Genomic DNA, 19486 nt, shown 5'->3' with positions numbered 1-19486 from the left:
TAGGACTGAGATGAGGAGACATTTCTTCACTCAGAGGGTGGTGAGTCTTTGGAATTCTCTCCCCCAGAGGGCTGTGGAGGCTCAGTCGTTGAGTATATTCAAGGCGGAGATCGATAGATTTTTGGACTCCAGGGGAATCGAGGGATATGAGGATCGGGCGGGAAAGTGGAGTTGAGGTCGAAGATCAGCCATGACCTTATTGAATGGCCGAATACTGCTTCTATTTCTTATGTAATGTATTAAAAAAAATTGTTACAATAGCTTACCCTCTGCACGTCCAAGCCTACTTCCTTGAAGGGTAAAGTGACAGTGGGCAGATAGTGAGTCTGTCTCTGTACTATGTACAACTTAACATGAAACCATTCTGACTGCAGGTGGTGGGGTGAATATTTTATTCCATCTTCCCTCAGCTGGTCTAAAATGATCCTGGAGGAGTAACAGGACCCTTTTATTTTGCCCTATTTTAAGTTGTATAATTGGATCATTAATTATTTTCATGTTAACCAGAGGTGCAGTGGGTGAGATATTCCACACGTGTAGTCAGTGGGCAGAAACTCTAGCCCAATGTTCCACTTGTGATACTGAAATTCTTGGAACATAAGAATTAGGAGCAGGAGTAGACCGTACGGCCCCTCGAGCCTGCTCCGTCATTCAATAAGATCCTGACTGATCTTCGACCTTAACTCCACTTTCCCGCCCGATCGCCATATCCCTTGATTTCTCCTAGAGTCACAAAATCTATCGATCTCAGCCTTGAATATACTCAACGACTGAGCCTCCACAGCCCTCTGGGGTAGAGAATTCCAAAGATTCACCACCCTCTGAGTGAAGAAATTTCTCCTTGACTTATTGTCAGAGGTGAGGGTGGAGGAGACAGGAGCGAGGGGTTTAATAAGACGGCTAGCAGTAGAGAATAGAAGCCGAGGTTTATCTTTGCATTCCAGAATGATTCTGGATTGGTGAGCAGTTTTGGCAGATGAGAGCAGGGCCCGATCATGCTTTATGTGATCCAGCCAGATCTGGCGGTGAATGGCTAAACCAGTTGTCCGCCATATCTGTTCAAGTCTGCGTCAATTGGGCTTAAGGGAGTGAAGATGAGGGCCGTACCGAGGGAATGGCCAGGGTAAGAGGGTGTGGTTGAGCAGATCGGTAGCTGCAGAAATGTCATGGTGACTGAAGGGCCAAAGGCTGGACAGCTGGGATTTTGTAAGTGCAGTTATAAGAGAGTTGGACGAGAGTTTTTTCCAGGGGCGGACACAGAACGAAGTAGGGTTGGGGGGATGTGGGTGGAGAGCGATACGAGGAAGTGGTCAGAGATGGCCTTATCTGTGATTGACACGATGGGAGTATCGAGGCCACAAGAGATGGCAAGGTCGAGGGGGTGGCCATGAATATGGGTTGGAGAGTTTACATGGAGGGAGAGATTAAGGGAGGGTAGGAGGCTAGTGAACTCAGAGGAGAGAGAGCGTGATGAGTTGAGATGGAGGTTGAAATCACCGAGGATGAGAAGTCGTTTGGTGCAGAGGCTGAGGGAGGAAATCAGTGAAGATATCTCAGTAATAACATTTTTATGGTACTTGGGTGGGCGGTAGAGAATGAGAATTTTAAATGAGAGGTGAGAGGGGGTGGAGTAAGGTGAGATGCTCAAAGGAGGAGAAAGTGCCGGAGGAGCAGGGGGACAGACCAAGGTGCGATTTGGTGACGAGAGCCACACCACCACCAGGCGGTCTGAGTGGGGCAAGTGGTGGAAGGTATAGCCAGGTGGGGAGGAGGCTTCATTTAAGGGTAAGGTGTCATCACCCCTCAACCAAGTTTCCGTCAGGGCCATGATGTCGATGCACTGGTCCCCTTCTGATACTTTGCTCAACTTCCCATTACTCATTTAACAATGACTTGTTAGGTATTTTTTTTTTTTTTTTTTTTTTTACACAGCCCAACATGGCCTTGTCCTCACTTGATGTTCACAAGTGCACTTCCAGCAGCAGTTACTGGCTAGTGATTTATTATATTTATATAGCGCCTTTCACGACCTCCGGACGTCCCAAAGTGCTTACCTTTAGAAGTGTAGCCACTGTAGGAAGCACGGCAGCCAATTTGTGCACAGCAAGATCCCTTAAACAGCAATGAAATAATGACCAGATAATCTTTTTTAGCGCTGTTAGGTTGAGTGATAAATATTGGCCAGGACACTGGAGAGAACTGCCCTGTTCTTCGAAATAGTGGCCATGGGATCTTCTACGTCCACCTGAGAGAGCAGATGAGGCCTCGGTTTAACGTCTCATCCGAAAGACGACACCTCCGACAGTGCAGCAATCCCTCAGTACGGCACTGGGAGTGTCAGCCTAGATTTTGGTGCTCAAGTCTCTGGAGTGGGGGCTTGAACCCATGACCTTCTGACTCAGAGGCGAGAGAGCGCTGCCCCAACTGAGCCACAGCTGACACTGAGGCCAATTGGAGTGCCTCCACCAGCACCCAACTGGGAGTTAACGGAGCCATGACCAGGGATCAAACCTGGGGACCCGCCTGATTTGCATTGCTCAGCTAATCACTGGATTAACCTCACGGTTTAATTTTCTAAAATTTATCGCTAAAACTACGTATGCTGGTTGTGTCCTAGAGCTGTTTGCAAGAAGTTTGGGCTCCACGTAGGGCGTCTAATGCTGGCGTTCTTGGTGTTGAGCACTGGGATGTTCTGTTCAGCAGCTGGTAAGTAAAGAGGATGACCCGCGCGTGTGGACATGGGAATATGAAGTTAAATACAAGCCCGGGAACTGTGCAGGGAGCAACGACTCAAAGTGTTTTTTTCTTAATTAGTACTTCATGAGAAAATAGCACCTAATGTTTCAGTGTTTGGCTCCCATGAGTTGCGCAGGAACTAAATCTCCTGTCTGTAAGTTAGAAAGGAAGCTTGCTTGTGGATTCCCAATCTCGAGCATATCACGGGGGGTGGGGGGGAAAGGTGAGGTGGCTTGCCACTCTGGGGCCGCTCCCAGCTGTTGAATCAAGAATAGCAAGGGGCCCTATCAACCTCGTCTCCAACCGGGGCGTGTTTGACAGCACGGGATGAGACACGTTCAGGTTCAACGACAAGGAAAGAAGAAAGAAAGACTTGTGTTTATACAACGCCTGTCACAACGACCACCGGACGTCCCACAGCGCTTTGCAGCCAGCGAAGTACTTTTTTGAAGTGTAGTCACTGTTGTAATGTAGGGTATAAGCAGGGCCAGGGTCGGGACATCACAACAACTTGTATTTATATAGCGCCTTTAACGTAGTAAAACGCCCCAAGGCGCTGCACAGGAGTATTTATAAGACAAAAAAAAAAATTTGACACCGAGCCACATGAGGAGAAACTAGGGCAGGCGACCAAAAGCTTGGTCAAAGAGGTAGGTTTTAAGGAGCGTCTTAAAGGAGGAAAGGGAGGCGGAGAGGTTTAGGCAGGGAATTCCAGAGCTTAGGGCCCAGGCAGCTGAAGGCAGGGCCAGGGAGGGAGCAGGGTCAGGGAGGAGAAGATACTGGTTGTTGATCTGCCCGTTCCTGTGGCACGTGGTTTATTCAGCAGTCAGAGTTTGGAGGCATGGGCGCAATTTGGCAGCAGGGGAGTTTCTGGCCATACCGGGTGACGTAAGAAAACTACTAGGCACTTGGTCTAAGCGTTAAACAAAGCTTTAATCAACTGTTTTACAACATGGAGGTCTAGTGTCCATCATTAGTTCCTGTTAAGAATGTCCTGCGCAAGCTGGGCCCGTGCCCGTGTATTTATACTCTCCCTGGACAGCACCACCTGCAGGCCGCTCAGTATTATTTCATGTCTTTCTTTCATGAATGACTGATTCATGTCACCGGGTGCAGAGCAAGGCTACAAAGTTGAAGAATTTTTATACTTCATTGTTGCCACAAGTCACCCCAGTGGTTCCCAAATCCACAGAAAGTTAATACAGGGTTCCTTCTCCCGGTGTTCTTCATGGTTGCAGGAGGGCATGTGATGGAACCTCAGGCCACATATAAAGTTTAAATCCATGTTCCCATTCATTTGCATATATCTCCCGTTGCTGATACTTGGGATTGTGATTTAGGGTGTGCACATTTTTGAGGCAACCATCCCAAACCACAAAATGCCAAACAAGGAAGAAAGAAAGACTTGTATTTCTATAGTGCCTTTCACAACCTCAGGATGTCCCAAAGTGCTTTACAGCCAATGAAGTACTTTTGAAATGTAGTCACTGTTGTGAGCACTGCAGGAAATGTGGCAGCCAATTTGCACACGGCAAACTCTCACAAACAGCAATGTGATCATGACCAGATCGTCTGATTTTTAGTGATGTTGATTGAGGGATAAATATTGGCCAGGTCACTGGGGTTAACTTCCCTGTTCTTCTTCGAAATAGCACCATGGGATCTTTTACGTCCACCTGAGAGAGCAGACGGGGGCCTCAGTTTAACGTCTCATCCGAAAGACGGCACCTCCGACAGTGCAGCACTCCCTCAGCACTGGCACTAGAGTGTCAGCTTAGACTTTGTGCTCAAGTCTCTGGAGTGGGGACTTCTGACTCCGAGGCGAGGGTGCAACCAACTGAGCCACGGCTGACACATAAAGAACAAGACAAACCCATGAATAAGAAATAAAATAATAAAAAGACTACCTTGCCTGAGCTTCAGGGGCCCGATTGCCATGGTCCAGGGGCTGCAGTTTGGACGGCCCTCGTATTGTTGAAGCATATTGCCTTTTCCTCAATAGCCATGAATAGCAATGTGGTAAACTAATCGATTTATTTGATGGGTGTCTCTCTCTCGTTTTCAGCATTCCTCCCCAGTAGTTTCTGTATGTACACAACGCTAATTGCAATGACTGGTTGGTTTACGGATAAGAATGCTGTGGCTGTACTGGGAGTGGCAGCTGGAGCCATTGTGGGATGGCCCTTCAGTGCGGCTCTTGGGTAAGGACGTCTCGCTGGGACACTTTGAAGTGGCGATGTTGAAATTGTTGCCTTACTTAAAGCTTCTCGTCCTTGGCGAATGAGCTCAATCATAGACTAATGCAGCATAGGAGGAGGCCATTCCACCCATCGTGCTCATGCTGGCTCGCTGAAAGAGCTCTCCAATTAATCTCACTCCCCTGCTCCTTCCCCCTAGCCCTGCAAATTTTTTCCCTTCAAATATTTATCCAATTCCATTATGAAAGTTGCCATTAAATCTGCTTCCACCACCCTTTCAGATCACAACAACATGCTTTGCTTGTTTTTAAGTCCCTCCCACCCTCCCTACCTCATTTGCAACCCCCTCTTTAGTATTGAATACTAAAGGAGAGCATTCTTACAAGGTTACCTTGGGAGAGGAGCCCTGGTTTGGAAAAGTTACTGAATGCAATATTGCGAGGTAGCTAAATGCATTTGGCACTAAAGCATACTTTGCTTAATGACTCTGAGATTAATTCAGCTCCTTTACACCGTCCGTCTCGGTCCCTCTTTGGTGCCACAACAATCGAGGTTGAAACAAAGGATTGCAAGAATTGAGCAAAAAAAAGTGTTTAATTCTTTTAAAATAATTTTCTTTGAACTTTGTTTCTCCAAAGATTCTTGAAAGAAACTCTTGTCAATTCTGTCAGCATTAGTACTTTCTAACAGAAAAACTCTGCTTATCTCTTCGGTGGATGAAACTGATTGAAATACTTGCCTCCGATTATTCCTCTCTCTCCCCCCCCACACACTCTCTCTTCTCTCTCTCTCTCTCTCTCTCCTGACTCATCGGCCTCCTCCCACCTTACATTTTATTCTGTCACTTTATAAAAATTTGTAGTGTTGATTTTTGCCTTTTTAACATATGGGCAAGTTCGTGAGATTAAGGAAAACCCACTGGATTCTGAAATAAAAATGGAAAATGCTGAAAGTACTCCGCATGTGACCGGTTAATGTTTGGAGCGGACTCGGATGAAGGAGGGTCGTTTCCTGAAATGTTAACCAATCTCTTGTCTTCTTTCAGATGCGGGCAGAACTGTTGTGTATTTCCAGCATTTTGTGGTTTTTGTTTTAAGAACCCGTTGCATTTAGTTCTGTATAGAAAACCCAGTATGAATTCCTGAAATACTTTTTTTTAAACTAACGCTCCATTTTCTGAGCTGTCTTTAAAAAATAAAAATAAAAAAAAATTCTAAAATATGTTTTGTAAATCTAATCTCGTGACTCGTTTTTCTCCTGCTCATTAGGTTGCCAATAGCATTTGACCTGCTGGTGCTGAAGAGGAAGTTCCAGAGTTTTATTACATGGGCAGTCGTGGCTTTGCTGCTCTTTCTGGTAGGTAGAGAACCGGGAGGGTTATCAAGGCGCTTAATCGAGAATTACTTACAAAATAGGTTTCGACCTAGTTCTAAGTACAGGTCGCCCTTTGTGCTAGCACTTCACTCGAGCATGTAAAAAGAAGCTTATTTGATAGCAGGCAGCCTGCTCCTCAAACGCTTTCTTGAAGCTCGGCTTCCTTTCCTCTCCTCCCCCCTTGGTGCCTTCAAGAGGCAAAGAGCCTTAATGATGGGCCAGCACTATGTGGAAAATGCTTCCTGCTAGATCATGGTAGAACGTACAAGGATAACCAACTGTACAAGGATCTCTCAAATGTCTCTCAACGTAGAAGATTCTTAAGGGGCTTGACAGGGTAGATGCAGGGAGGATGTTTTCCCCTGGCTGGGGAGTCTAGAGCCAGGGGTCACAGTCTCAGAATAAGGGGTCGGCCATTTAGGACTGAGATGAGGAGAAATTTCTTCACTCAGAGAGGGTGGTGAATCTTTGGAATTCTCTACCCAGAGGGCTGTGGAAGCTCAGTCATTGGGTATATTCAAAACAGAGATCGATAGATTTTTGGATACTAAGTGAATCAAGGGATATGGCGATCGTGCAGGAAGGTGGAGATGAGGTAGAAGATCAGCCATGAATTTGAATGGCGGAGCAGGCTCGAAGGGCCGAATGGCCTATTCCTGCTCCTATTTCTTATGTCTCTTCAGACTGCTGATCTTTTTTTTAAAATAAAGAATATTTTACGTGTTTTTATGATTGGGGGCGAGGCGTAGTGGCAAATTTTGTATTTTGGTCGCTGGATATGTGAAATGGGAAAACACATTTTCTTCTCTTGAGATTCCCAACCAAACGATTGAGAAGTCTGCATAGTGGAACTGCCATTGCCTGATGTGGAGTAAACATTCCCGCTCCCCCTCCCCCTCCCCCCTTGTAGGGACATCCCACTTAGCTAAGCCTAGAGAATATTTTTATTAAAATAAAATATGGTTATACAGGAGACTTTGGTTTATCCGGAGGTTGTATGTCCGGAAACCGCGATCTACCGGCAGAAATCAGGAGCCGTTTTGTTAGGTTTTTTTTCTTCTCGTGGCTTTTTTTTTCCAACAGTCAGGCTCTGGAACGTCTCTCTGAAGCTGTTGCTAAGCTACAGAGACGCTTCCAAGGTACGGGCCGACTGTTTGAAGCTGTTGCTAAGCAACAGTGTTTGTTGTCGGATACGGAGATGAAAACCTCCATATGCTTCAACATTAACGCTGGTATGTCCGGCAGTTTTGATAGATCGGCAACAGCTCGGTCCCGTCGGTGCCGGATATCACAAAGTTTCCTGTACTAGAATTCTGGGATGGGTTGAAGGGAAATTCCAAGACTCTTCTCTGAAAATACTGCACGTGATGTGCCTGTGCAAAATCCCCTTCCCCGCCAAGTCCAGCCAGACTCCTTAAACCCCCTCTGGGAAATTTGTGTACGGGGGTGATGAGAGTTGAATTTGGATCTTTGCCCCCCCCGAAATCTTGGTAGTTTCTCCCAGAACACTCTTCCCATTGCCTCACTCCAAACCGATCTTCTTAAGGCTGCGATGTTGCATTTGTCTTCTGATCCCCCCCATGATAAGTTACAGGGTTTGCCAGATTCTTGACTTGCCCTGCATGATACTGCAGCCCGATGCACATTAATACTCACCCGGGGACAGTTGGAGCCCAGCCTCCCAGCCATGGAGATTACGTAGAAATCACAGCACAGAAACCGGCCACTCGGCCCAGCTGGTCTGTGCCGGTGTTTCTGCTCCACACCAGCCTGGAGTGCGGCATTCGCTCATTCTAAAACCTGCCAACACATTCCTGGCGGCAAGTCGCAAAGGAGGCATTATTTAAAGGGATCCTCGGCTGTATTCAGGTTAGTCGCTCATGATAAGCAAGGACAAAAACTAGGGGCCATAAATATAAGATGGTTACTAATAAATCCATTAAGGAATCAGGAGAAACCTCTTTACTCAGAGAGTGGTTTGAATGTGGAACTCGTTACCACAAGACGTAGTTAAGGCGAATACCATCAATGCATTTAAGAGGAAGCTCGATAAGTACATGAGGGAGAAAGGAATAGACAGTTATGCTGATAAGGTTAGATATGCGGTACCCTCCCATACATCCTTAATCAGGGTTATAGTATTTGGATTGGAACATGAATGAAAGCCTTTATGCTCCTCTATAGTTTGATGATGAACTTTGCAGTTTGTCGCCTGAATTTTTATCTAATAAATCAGGGCATCATTGTTGGTTTGTGTTGCAGCTCCCCCTTGTGGTTGTGGACAGCTATTACTATGGGAAGTTGGTGATTGCCCCTCTGGGCATAGTTATTTACAATGTCTTTACCCCACATGGGCCTGACATTTATGGTAAGCTTTTTGTGTGTGTGTGTGTGTGTTTTTAAAAAGGTTTCTTTGTAACATATGGTTAAATATTAAAAGCAGCAGAGTGCGTATGTTAAAGTATGCTTCCTATTAAAGTTGCCATGAGTTTGGTTTTGAAATGCAGAAGCTACTAGTTGCTCTGTTTTATTGTTGCATTGTTTGTTTAAGTAGCTACAACTGACCACTTTGACCCTCTGTTGCATTGATGCTTTAAATAAGATTTGAAAGGCAAAACAAACAGGAGACCAATTTTTATGCCTTGCGATTGTATTTCTGCTACCCTGGTCCTGATTCTAAACACCATTAAATCATCATTTAAAAAATAAAATTGGAACCACAACTAAACTGCACCGAGGCCTGTTCTGAGTAGAGATTATTTATTTTCAGGAACAGTCACTGAATGTGTTTGGGAATCTTCTCTGCAGATAGCTGCAAAAAATATATACTGTAATGTGTTCAACAGATCAAAACAAATAAGACACTGTTTCAATCAATCGCTATTTTGTCTTAACAGTCTATTCCTGATAACTCGTCATGTTTTTGCACTATAATTTGAATTAAGCACCCTTGAATAAAGAGGACTAGACTGTATTTGGTTTTACAATCAGATTGGGTGGTACGGTGAGTGAGAACACTTTGCTTTCACCTTTTGCAAATAATTGGGGGAACAGTAATTTGAGCAGAATTCTCAGCAGAGCCTATTCAGTGATGGAAATGTACCCAAACACTTAGTACTTTTATTAATAAATCCCACAGTAGATTAAAGTTAGAAGATTATATAGACTTTTTTTCCTGGCCTGGAAATAGATGGTGGAAATCCTTTTTAATAATTTCTCCTGTTTAATTGCAAACTTTGTTTGTGTATTTGCTGCCCCTCATGTTGTGAAATAATATTTCATCAACTCTGGAGATCATTAACCAGTTCTTAATGATGGTACCTTATGTTGGCAAATAGATCACTCGGTGAAAGAAATGCTGAAGCTTTAAGGTTCCTGTTCATCCTTTATTATAAATATGTGGCAGGATATATTGAGAGAGTGGTTAGCAAAGCATAAGGGATCTTGGGCTTCATAAATAGAGATATTGAGTACAAAAGTAGAGACCTTATGCTGAACCTTTATAAAGCGCTGGTTAGGCCACAACTGGAGTATTGCGTCCAGTTCTGGTCACCACACTTTAGGAAGGATGTGAAGACCCTTGAGAGGGTGCAGAGGAGATTTACCAGAATAGTTCTGGGGATGGGGGATCTTCGCTACAAGGACAGGTTGGAGAAGCTGGATTTGTTTTCATTAGAGTAAAGGAGGTTGAGGGGTGATTTGATCGAGGTGTACAAGATTATGACGGGTTTAGATAGGCTAGACGGGGAAAGGCTGTTCCCACTAGTTGATGGTACAAGGACTAGGGGACACAGATTTAAAGTTTTGGGCAAGAGATACAGGGGGTATGTGAGGAAAAACTTTTTTATGCAGCGAGTGGTGATGACCTGGAATTCGCTGCCGACGGAAGTGCTGGAAGCGGAGACACTTGATGTTTTCAAGGGGAGACTGGATAGGCACTTGAGGGAAATAAACTTGCAGAGCCACGGGGATAGAGCGGGGGAATGGGACTGACTGGATTGCTCTACAGAGAGCCGGCGCGGACTCGATGGGCCGAATGGCGGCCTCCTGTGCCTTTATGACTCATAATCCATGCACTAATTTATTGGGAAAGGTCACATTGCAAAAAAGCTGCATTAGTGGATGATGGAATGTGTACGAGCTGATTGTAACTACCTGGCGATTCTGAAAGAAGAATGATTTGAAAAGTGAATTCCACTTTTTTATTTCTGCTGCAGTGCACCAGTTTACCACAGGATGGCTCTCTTGAGTCAAGGGCAATGTTTGTTTTTTTATTTTAAGCTGCTCACTGTTAGGAACCTGAGGTTTGTCCCTGTGCTCCTGTGAAGGGGAAAACGATCCAGGGCTCCAGCTCCTGATTGCATGTAATCGCTTGAGCCAGAATGTGCGTAATGTGTGCGGCTCTCGGTTGAGAACAGATTGCGCTTGGCTGTGTTGCCTTCCATGGGCAAATAGCCTACTAGCACTTACTGTCTGACTTCATACATGAAGTATGTCCACTGGGATGAGGTACCAGAGGTCTGTTCTGGCAGTGAAATTGTATAGCAGCATGAGTTGGTAGCTTCAAGGAGAGGAGGAGGGAAAGTAAATAATTTTTTGTATACCATGTACTGAACAGAGGAGGCTGAGGGGAGATTTAATTGAGGTGTATAAAATTATGAGGGGCCTAGATAGAGTGGATAGGAAGGACCTATTTCCCTTAGCAGAGAAGTCAACAACCAGTGGGTGTAGATTTAAAGTAATTGGTAGAAGGATTAGAGGGGAGTTGAGAACTTTTTTCACCCAGAGGGTGGTGGGGGTTTGGAACTCACTGCCTGAAAGGGTGGTAGAGGCAGAAACCCTCATCACATTTAAGAAATACTTGGATCTGCACTTGGAAGTGCCGTAACCTACAGAGCTACGGACCAAGAGCTGGAAAGTGGGGTTAGGCTGGATGGCTCTGTTTCTGCTGGCCTGGACACGATGGGCCGAATGGCCTCCTTCTGTGCCGTAAATTTCTATGATACTGATGTATAGTTTTCTTGGGAAATAGTAAACTCCAAGAGGTGCCACTACTGGTTGGTGGAATATGCTCGAAGGTTTAACTTCATGGTGGCTCTGAAGAAGGGTTAATTTATAGGATTGAATTCGAGTTATTTCTGCTGCACTGCTCTGTCTTACCATAGGGTGGCGCTTTTGAGACGAAAACAAGCTTTGCTTGTTTTTAAAAAGTAAACCCATTACTGGAGGCTGAGTGTTAATTTCTGCTTTAATATTTCTGGCTATGCTTTTGCAATAATAAGAAAACAACAGCTTGCATTTATATAGCAAACAAAGAGTTGGGATAAATGGTTCGTTCTCGGGCTGGCAATCAGTAACCAGTGGTGTTCCGCAGGGGTCAGTGCTGGGACCCCAACTCTTTACAATCTATATTAACGATTTGGAGGAGGGGACCGAGTGCAACATATCCAAGTTTGCCAATGATACAAAGATGGGAGGGAAAGCAGTGAGTGAGGAGGACATAAAAAAACCTGCAAAAGGACATAGACAGGCTAAGTGAGTGGGCAGAGATTTGGCAGATGCAATATAATATTGGAAAGTGTGAGGTTATGCACTTTGGCAGAAAAAATCAAAGAGCAAGTTATTATCTAAATGGAGAGAAACTGCAAAGTGCTACAGTACAAAGGGATCTGGGGGTCCTGGTGCATGAAACACAAAAAGTTAGTATGCAGGTGCAGCAGGTGATCAGGAAGGCCAATGGAATCTTGGCTTTTATTGCAAGGGGGATGGAGTATAAGAACAGGGAAGTCTTGCTTCAGTTATACAGGGTATTGGTGAGGCCACACCTGGAATACTGCGTGCAGTTTTGGTTTCCATATTTAAGAAAAGATATACTTGCTCTCGAGGCGGTTCAGAGAAGGTTCACTCGGTTGATTCCGGAGATGAGGGGGTTGACGTATGAGGAAAGGTCGAGTAGGTTGGGCCTCTACTCATTGGAGTTCAGAAGAATGAGAGGCGATCTTATCGAAACATATAAGATTGTGAGGGGGCTTGATTGGGTGGATGCGGTGAGGATGTTTCCACTGATGGGTGAGGCTAGAACTAGGGGGCATAATCTTAGAATAAGGGGCTGCCCTTTCAAAACTGAGATGAGGAGAAACTTCTTCACTCAGAGGGTAGTAAATCTATGGAATTTGCTACCCCAGAGAGCTGCGGAAGCTGCAACATTAAATAAATTTAAAATGGAGATAGACAGTTTCCTAGCAGATAAGGGAATTAGGGGTTACGGGGAGAGGGCAGGGAAGTGGACGTGAGTCTAGATTCGGATCAGCCATGATCCTATTGAATGGCGGAGCAGGCCCGAGGGGCCGTATGGCCTACTCCTGCTGCTACTACTACTTATGTTCTTAACGTAGTAAAACGTCAAAGGCGATTCGCAGGAGTGTAATGGGACAAAAATTGACACCAAGCCAAAGAAGGAAATATTAGGACAGGCAGAGATAATGTTCCCGCTAAAAAAAATTTACGCGCTGTCTTTAAATTGGCGGCCGTGTGTGTGCGGTATCTTGGAGGGGACAGCGTGAGTGGTCTGCGCCAGCACCGTCCCCTTTGCTGGGCGGCCGCGCATGCACGCAGCGTAGACGGAACATTGGTCAGAGGGAGGTTTTAAGGACCGTCTTAAAGGTGGAAAGAGAGGCGGCGAGGGTTAGGGAGGGAATTCCAGAGCTTCGGGCCCAAGCGACTGAAAGGCACAGCCACCGATGGTGGGGGCGACAGAATTCGGGAATGCGCAAGAAGCCAGAATTGGAGGAGCGCAGAGATCTCTGAGGGTTGTAATGGTTGATAAAAGAAAAAAAATGGGTCGGTATAGTTTATGTACCTTTTTAAGGGGAGAACTACTTTTTGACAGCTCCTGTATACTGTAGTACCGGCAGTGACCACACCTGCATATAAACCCTGAGTAGGGATCTGTACTGTTAGTTTAGAGTAACCCTCATCCAGTAAACACCTGTTGATTGTTCCTCTGCAGTCTCTGTCTATTTATTGAAGGACACCATACATCAAGATTCACGGATTTAACATTGGCGACGAGTGGATTCAAACCTACCTGCAACTCTGCATCACCTCCCAGGGATTCGCTCCTGGAGAGCAGTGAAAGGGGAAGGCCGAGTCCAGAAGTGCGGGCGTCGACCATCCAGAGAGGACTTGAACATCGCAGAGGAGGCTGTGGAGAGCTGGGCTTGGTTCTCCAGTCGCGATGATCCAGCACAGCGGGCTGACAGCAGGTACGGCGCAGACCCTTCCCGGACAGCGGCGGCTGGAGCCAACCGACGGCACTGAAAAAGGCCGAGCAGCGTCGACGGGGTAAGAGAGAGGGTAAAGCGCACAGGGCGCAGCCGGGGTTGAAGACCGAGCGGCGTCAACGAGAGAGGCGCGCAGGAAAACGCGCAGAGCGCAGCCAGTGTTCAAGGGCCAAGCAGCGTCTGCGGAGAAGAAGGGAGAGCGCGGGAAGAAAGGAAAGCGCTGGAGACGCCATTTTGAGCCAGCGGAGAAGAAGGGAGAGCGCGGGAGACGCCATTTTTAGCCAGTCTAACCACACCCAGGGATGCCTAAGAGTGGCAGTGTCACAGCATTCGACAATGAAGTCGAAGATTGGGCGACATATGTAGAACGCATAGAAGTGTACTGCAAGGCGAATGAAGTGCCAGATGCCAGGAAAGCACTGGTATTGTTGAATTCCATGGGTGCAAAAACGTATGGCTTACTGCGAAACCTAGTAACCCCAGAGAAGCCAGTGGAAAAGGATTTTGAAAGCATAGTGGCAACCCTACAGGACCACTTAAACCCCACACCGCTGCTGATAGCAGAAAGATTTAAGTTTCACAAAAGGAACCAGCATAAAGACGAAAGTAATGCTGAGTATTTAATGGAACTGCGCAAGCTATCGAAACACTGCCAGTTTGGAACGGGACTAGCAGATACCTTAAGGGACAAGTTTGTGTGTGGGCTTCAAAGTGAAGGAACCCAGAAACGGCTTCTATCAGAAAAGGATCTTACGCTGGACAAGGCTTTCAGCATGGCAGTATCACACGAAGCAGCAGCACGGGGCGCGGCTGAGATACAACGGAGACCGCAAGAATATGGCACAAAGGAAATGGCATACGGAACAGTGAATTGCTATCGTTGCGGCAGAACAACACACGACCATAAGGATTGCTGGTTCAAGGACCAAGTGTGCAGACAGTGTGGAAAAGTAGGACACATAGCAAGAGTCTGTAGGTCGGAAAAGAAAACCAGCAGCAAGAAATCTCCACAGGAGAAGTACAAGAAGGTACATAATGTGACGGAGAGTAGTTCGGATGAACAGAAAAGGGATACAGACTCCGGAAGCAAGGAGCTGGGTTGTCTGAAACTACATAATGTGATCAAAACGGAGGATCACCAAACTATCTGGGTCACGCTCAAGATAGCCGGAGTCCAAGTGAAAATGGAATTGGACACAGGATCAGCCCTAACAGTCATAAACCAAAGGGACTACAAGCGGCTATTCTCACATATACCCTTGAGAGATACAGAGATCGTCTTGAAGACTTACACGGGCAAAAAGTCTACCCCAAAGGAAAAATAAGGGTGAGCGTTATATATAACGGCAAGGAAACACCAAAAATGGACCTATATGTATTGCCAGATGGAGGACCACCACTACTAGGGCGTGAATGGATCTGGAAGATACAGCTAGATTGGCATTCCATACAAGCACTGACTGTAGATGCCAAAAAGGATGGCGACGTCAAAAATGCTAACTGACGCACAAGAAGTGTTCCAGGAGGAACTCGGAACACTAAAAGGCATAACAGCGACGATCAAAATAGAGGAAAATGCAAGCCCAAAGTTTTTTAAGGCCAGATCGGTGCCTTATGTGATCCGCCCAGCCGTCGAAGCAGAGCTGGAAGGTTTGGAACGTTCAGGAGTACTGTCCAAAGCGGACTGGAGCGAGTGGGCTACACCCATCGTTCCTGTAATGAAGAGGCCATTGAGTAATATGCCTGGGGAACCAAAGAAGGTTCGCATCTGTGGGGACTTTAAGGTGACAGTGAACCCAGTCCTTCACACGGTACAATATTCGCTTCCGCGGATTGAAGATATTTTCGCCTCGCTATCTGGAGGGAAACGCTTCACTAAGATTGATCTGGCCCAGGTGTACCTGCAAATGGAGGTAGAAGAAGCCTCGAAACAGTACCTCACGATCAACACTCATAAAGGTCTCTACCAATACAACCGGCTGGTGTTCGGGGTAGCATCAGCTCCGGCTATTTGGCAAAGGGCAATGGATCAAGTCCTGCAAGGGATTCCAGGGACCCAGTGTTATTTGGATGACATCCTGGCCACGGGCGAAAATGACAGGGATCACCTCGCCAACCTGGAGCAGGTGCTCACTAGATTGAAGGAATATGGGCTCCGAGCTAATCGTCACAAATGCGAGTTTTTCCAGAAGCAGATCTCGTATTGTGGCCACGTTATTGATGAAGAGGGGTTACATAAGTCCCCTGAAAAGATTGAGGCAGTAGTCAAGGCTCCAGCACCGGAAAATGTGTCACAACTGAGGTCGTTCCTCGGGCTGGTGAACTACTACCATAAGTTCTTGCCAAATTTGTCTACCGTACTACACCCACTGAACAGCCTACTGCAAACGGGGGTACCATGGAAGTGGAATGACTAATGTAAACGAGCTTTCCAGAAGAGCAAAGAATTGATCACATCAAAAGAAGTGTTGGCTCATTTCAACCCAGCACTACCAATTCGGTTGGCGTGTGCTGCATCACCCTATGGCATTGGAGCGGTGCTGTTGCACAAATTCTCGGTCGGCTCAGAGAGGCCAATAGCCTTTGCGTCACGATCACTAACCTCAGCCGAGCGTAACTACGCCCAGATTGACAGGGAGGCCCTCGGCCTAGTGTGGGGAGTGAAAAAGTTCAACCACTATCTGCACAGGCAGAAGTTCACCTTGCTGACTGACCACCAACCACTTGTCTCCATCTTTAATCCAAAGAAGGGCGTTCCGGTGATGACTGCGCAACGGCTACAAAGATGGTCCCTTTTTCTAGGGGCGAACCAATATGAAATCGAGTATAAGGGCACGAAACAGCATGGAAACGCTGATGGGCTATCACGCCTGCCACTGCTTACTGCGGAGGAAGCACCAGCAGTGGACCCTGTCGAAATATTTTATTCGACTATAATTGAATGCTTGCCTGTAACTAACGCTGACATAGAGAAGGAGACCCGAAATGACCCGACACTGTCTCGGGTATATGACTTGACGGTGAAGGGATGGCCAACACATGGCGACTCACTGTTGCCAGCATTCTCATCCAGAAGAGAACAGCTGTCAGTATGCCAGGGGACCTTGCTGTGTGGACCCCGAGTGGTAATTCCACCCAAGTTAAGGGAGAGAGTGCTCAATGAGCTTCACGAAGGCCATCTGGGAGGGGTGAAAATGAAAAGCCTTGCTAGGGCTTATGTGTGGTGGCCGGGGATCGATCAGCAAATCGAGGACCTGACAAAGAGCTGCTCAGGATGCCAGAAGGTCCAAAATGCACCACCACATGCCCCTCTACACCCATGGAAGTGGCCCTCATCTCTATGGCAATGGGTGCATATTGATTTTGCTGGTCCATTCATGGACTCAATGTTTTTAATAGCCATGGATGCGCACTCGAAATGGCCTGAGGTGATCAAAATGTCCTCCACCACCACGGAGAAAACTATTGCAGTCCTACGGACCATATTTGCCAGGAATGGCTTGCCAGAGCAGATTTGCTCTGATAACGGACCACAGTTTCTGTCCAAGGAGTTTCGAAGATTTATGAAGAGGAATGGGGTAAAGCATTACACATCCGCCCCGTATCATCCAGCCACAAATGGATTGGCTGAGAGGCTCGTACAAACCTTTAAGAAAGCAGTAAGGGCCATGTGCGATGACGACATTCCACTGCAGCATAAAGTGGACAATTTCCTGTTAGCCTACAGAAATGCGACACATGCAGTCACCAACCAGACCCCGGCCATGATGTTCTTTAACCGAAGGTTGAAATCTCGTATGGATTTGCTCAGACCAAATGTACGAAGAGATGTTGAGAATAAGCAATTCCAGCACATCAATGAGAAGCCGACAAGGAGCTTCAATGTAGGGCAACCAGTCTTGGCCCGCGACTACCGAACAGAGAAATGGCAACCAGGAACGATATGCACACGGCAGGGGCCACTAATGTACACAGTGGATGTTGGGGAGAACATTGTGAGATGCCATGTCGACCAGATCCTAGAGTCACAGGAACGAGTCAACCCCATGTCTCGCGTACCTGGTGATGAACCCGATATACAGGTAGCACCTACCCCAGAAACAGTAGCATCGGAAGTTGATGAACCAACTGACAACAGGGGGCCAGAATCGCCTCCGCACCAAGAGCAAGACACTCAGGAAAGGCGCTATCCAGAAAGGATCAGGAAGCCGCCCCAAAGACTGAATTTATAAATAGACTATTTTCAGTTAATGTTGCATTGCAGTGTTAATTGTTAAATGAATGTTATGGTACAGTTAATCTAAAAAGGGAGGAATTGTAGTGTATGTACCTCTTTAAGGGGAGAACTACTTTTTGACAGCTCCTGTATACTGTAAGTACCGGCAGTGGCCACACCTGTATATAAACCCTGAGTAGGGATCTGTACTGTTAGTTTAGAGTAACCCTCATCCAGTAAACACCTGTTGATTGTTCCTCTACAGTCTCTGTCTATTTATTGAAGGACACCATACATCAAGATTCACGGATTTAACAGCCAGGGTGCCTAGCTTTGGTTATCATCCAGTAACCCTTGTTAGAAAATGCACCTGTGTGGACACGGAGTGAAGGCGAGGCTGGCTCCAGCTGTGATAAGTAGTCTGCCAGCCGTCACTGTTTGGTTTAGGAGAGGAAAATATATTAAAAGTAAATGTAGAGACTATGGGGAAAGTTTTTTTTTAAGATATGCACAACTTTCCAGTTGTGCTTCTGATTCATAAAGCTGGAGAGATTTTCACCCACTGACCTGTGTAGTAGTTTTGTGTGACATGTAGAGCGTTTAACACTTCGCCACAAACACTCAGATTTCAAAATTAAGGGATTCAAATCCACAATGTATCTAGGGTGGAAGCAGTCTCCAAGGAGAAATCGCCAATATTGCAATATGGTTTTATTGATCATGTTTATGGCAAGGGGGTTGGAGGATAAAACCAGGGAAGTCCTGCTACAACTGTACAGGGCATTGGTGAGACCACACCTTGAGTACTGCGTACAGTTTTGGTCTCCTTATTTAAGGAAGGATATACTTGCATTGGAGGCAGTTCAGAGACAATTCACTAGATTAATTCCAGGATCTCATTGAAACTTATAAAATTCTAACAGGACTAGACAGACTAGATGCAGGAAGGATGTTCCCGATGGTGGGGGAGTCCAGAACCAGGGGTCACAGTCTAAGGATAAGGGGTAAGTCATTTAGGACGGAGATGAGGAGGAATTTCTTCACCCAGAGAGTGGTGAACCTGTGGAATTCTCTACCACAGAAGGCAGTTGAGGCCAATTCATTAAATATATTCAAGAAGGAGTTGATATATTTCTTAAGGCTAAAGGGATATGGGGAGAAAGCAGGGACAGGGTACTGAATTTGGATGATCAGCCATGATCTCATTAAATGGCGGAGCAGGCTCGAGGGGTCGAATGGCCTACTCCTATCTCCTATGTTTCTATGAGGGGGTTGACTTATGAGGAAAGGTTGAGCAGGCTGGGCCTATACTCATTGGAATTTAGAAGAATGAGAGGTGATCTTATTGAAACAAATAAGATACTGAGGGAGAAACAGAGTTAACGTTTCAGGTCTGGGACCCTTCATCAGAACTGGAAAAAGCTGGAGATGTAACAGATATTAAGCAGGTGCAGAGATGGGGGGCGGAGGGTTAGGAGGGGAGGAAGGAATTGAAAGAACATCCTGTACTTTTGTAAGAGCCAGGAAAGATAAAATGTTGCAAATGGGAGTGGCAAAAATCATACTGCATGAAAAATGGGGGCAGGGATAATTATCTGAAATTGTTGAACTCAATGTTGAGTCCGGAAGGCTGTAAAGTGCCTAATCGAAAGAGGAGGTGCTGTTCCTCGAGCTTACGT

The 19486-nt window shown here is 46.2% G+C and overlaps 1 protein-coding gene across 4 annotated transcripts in view; it reads left to right on the top strand.

Moving 5' to 3' along the window:
- The window catches only part of alg9 (ALG9 alpha-1,2-mannosyltransferase), a 325621-nt gene that overhangs the window by 37400 nt on the left and 268735 nt on the right, over positions 1–19486 (top strand). For all 4 annotated transcript variants that reach the window (XM_085967891.1, XM_085967889.1, XM_085967888.1 and 1 more), the window contains 4 exons: positions 2618–2706; positions 4802–4937; positions 6203–6290; positions 8571–8676. In XM_085967891.1, the coding sequence (XP_085824017.1) occupies positions 2618–2706; positions 4802–4937; positions 6203–6290; positions 8571–8676 (419 nt within the window). The remainder of the gene's footprint in view (positions 1–2617; positions 2707–4801; positions 4938–6202; positions 6291–8570; positions 8677–19486) is intronic.

The sequence above is a fragment of the Somniosus microcephalus genome, chromosome 26 (assembly GCF_052327205.1).
Source record: "Somniosus microcephalus isolate GS21.2 chromosome 26, FLI_Smic_1.0, whole genome shotgun sequence".
In the NCBI taxonomy this organism is placed as follows: domain Eukaryota; kingdom Metazoa; phylum Chordata; class Chondrichthyes; order Squaliformes; family Somniosidae; genus Somniosus; species Somniosus microcephalus.
This window is presented reverse-complemented; position numbering and strand designations above follow the sequence as displayed.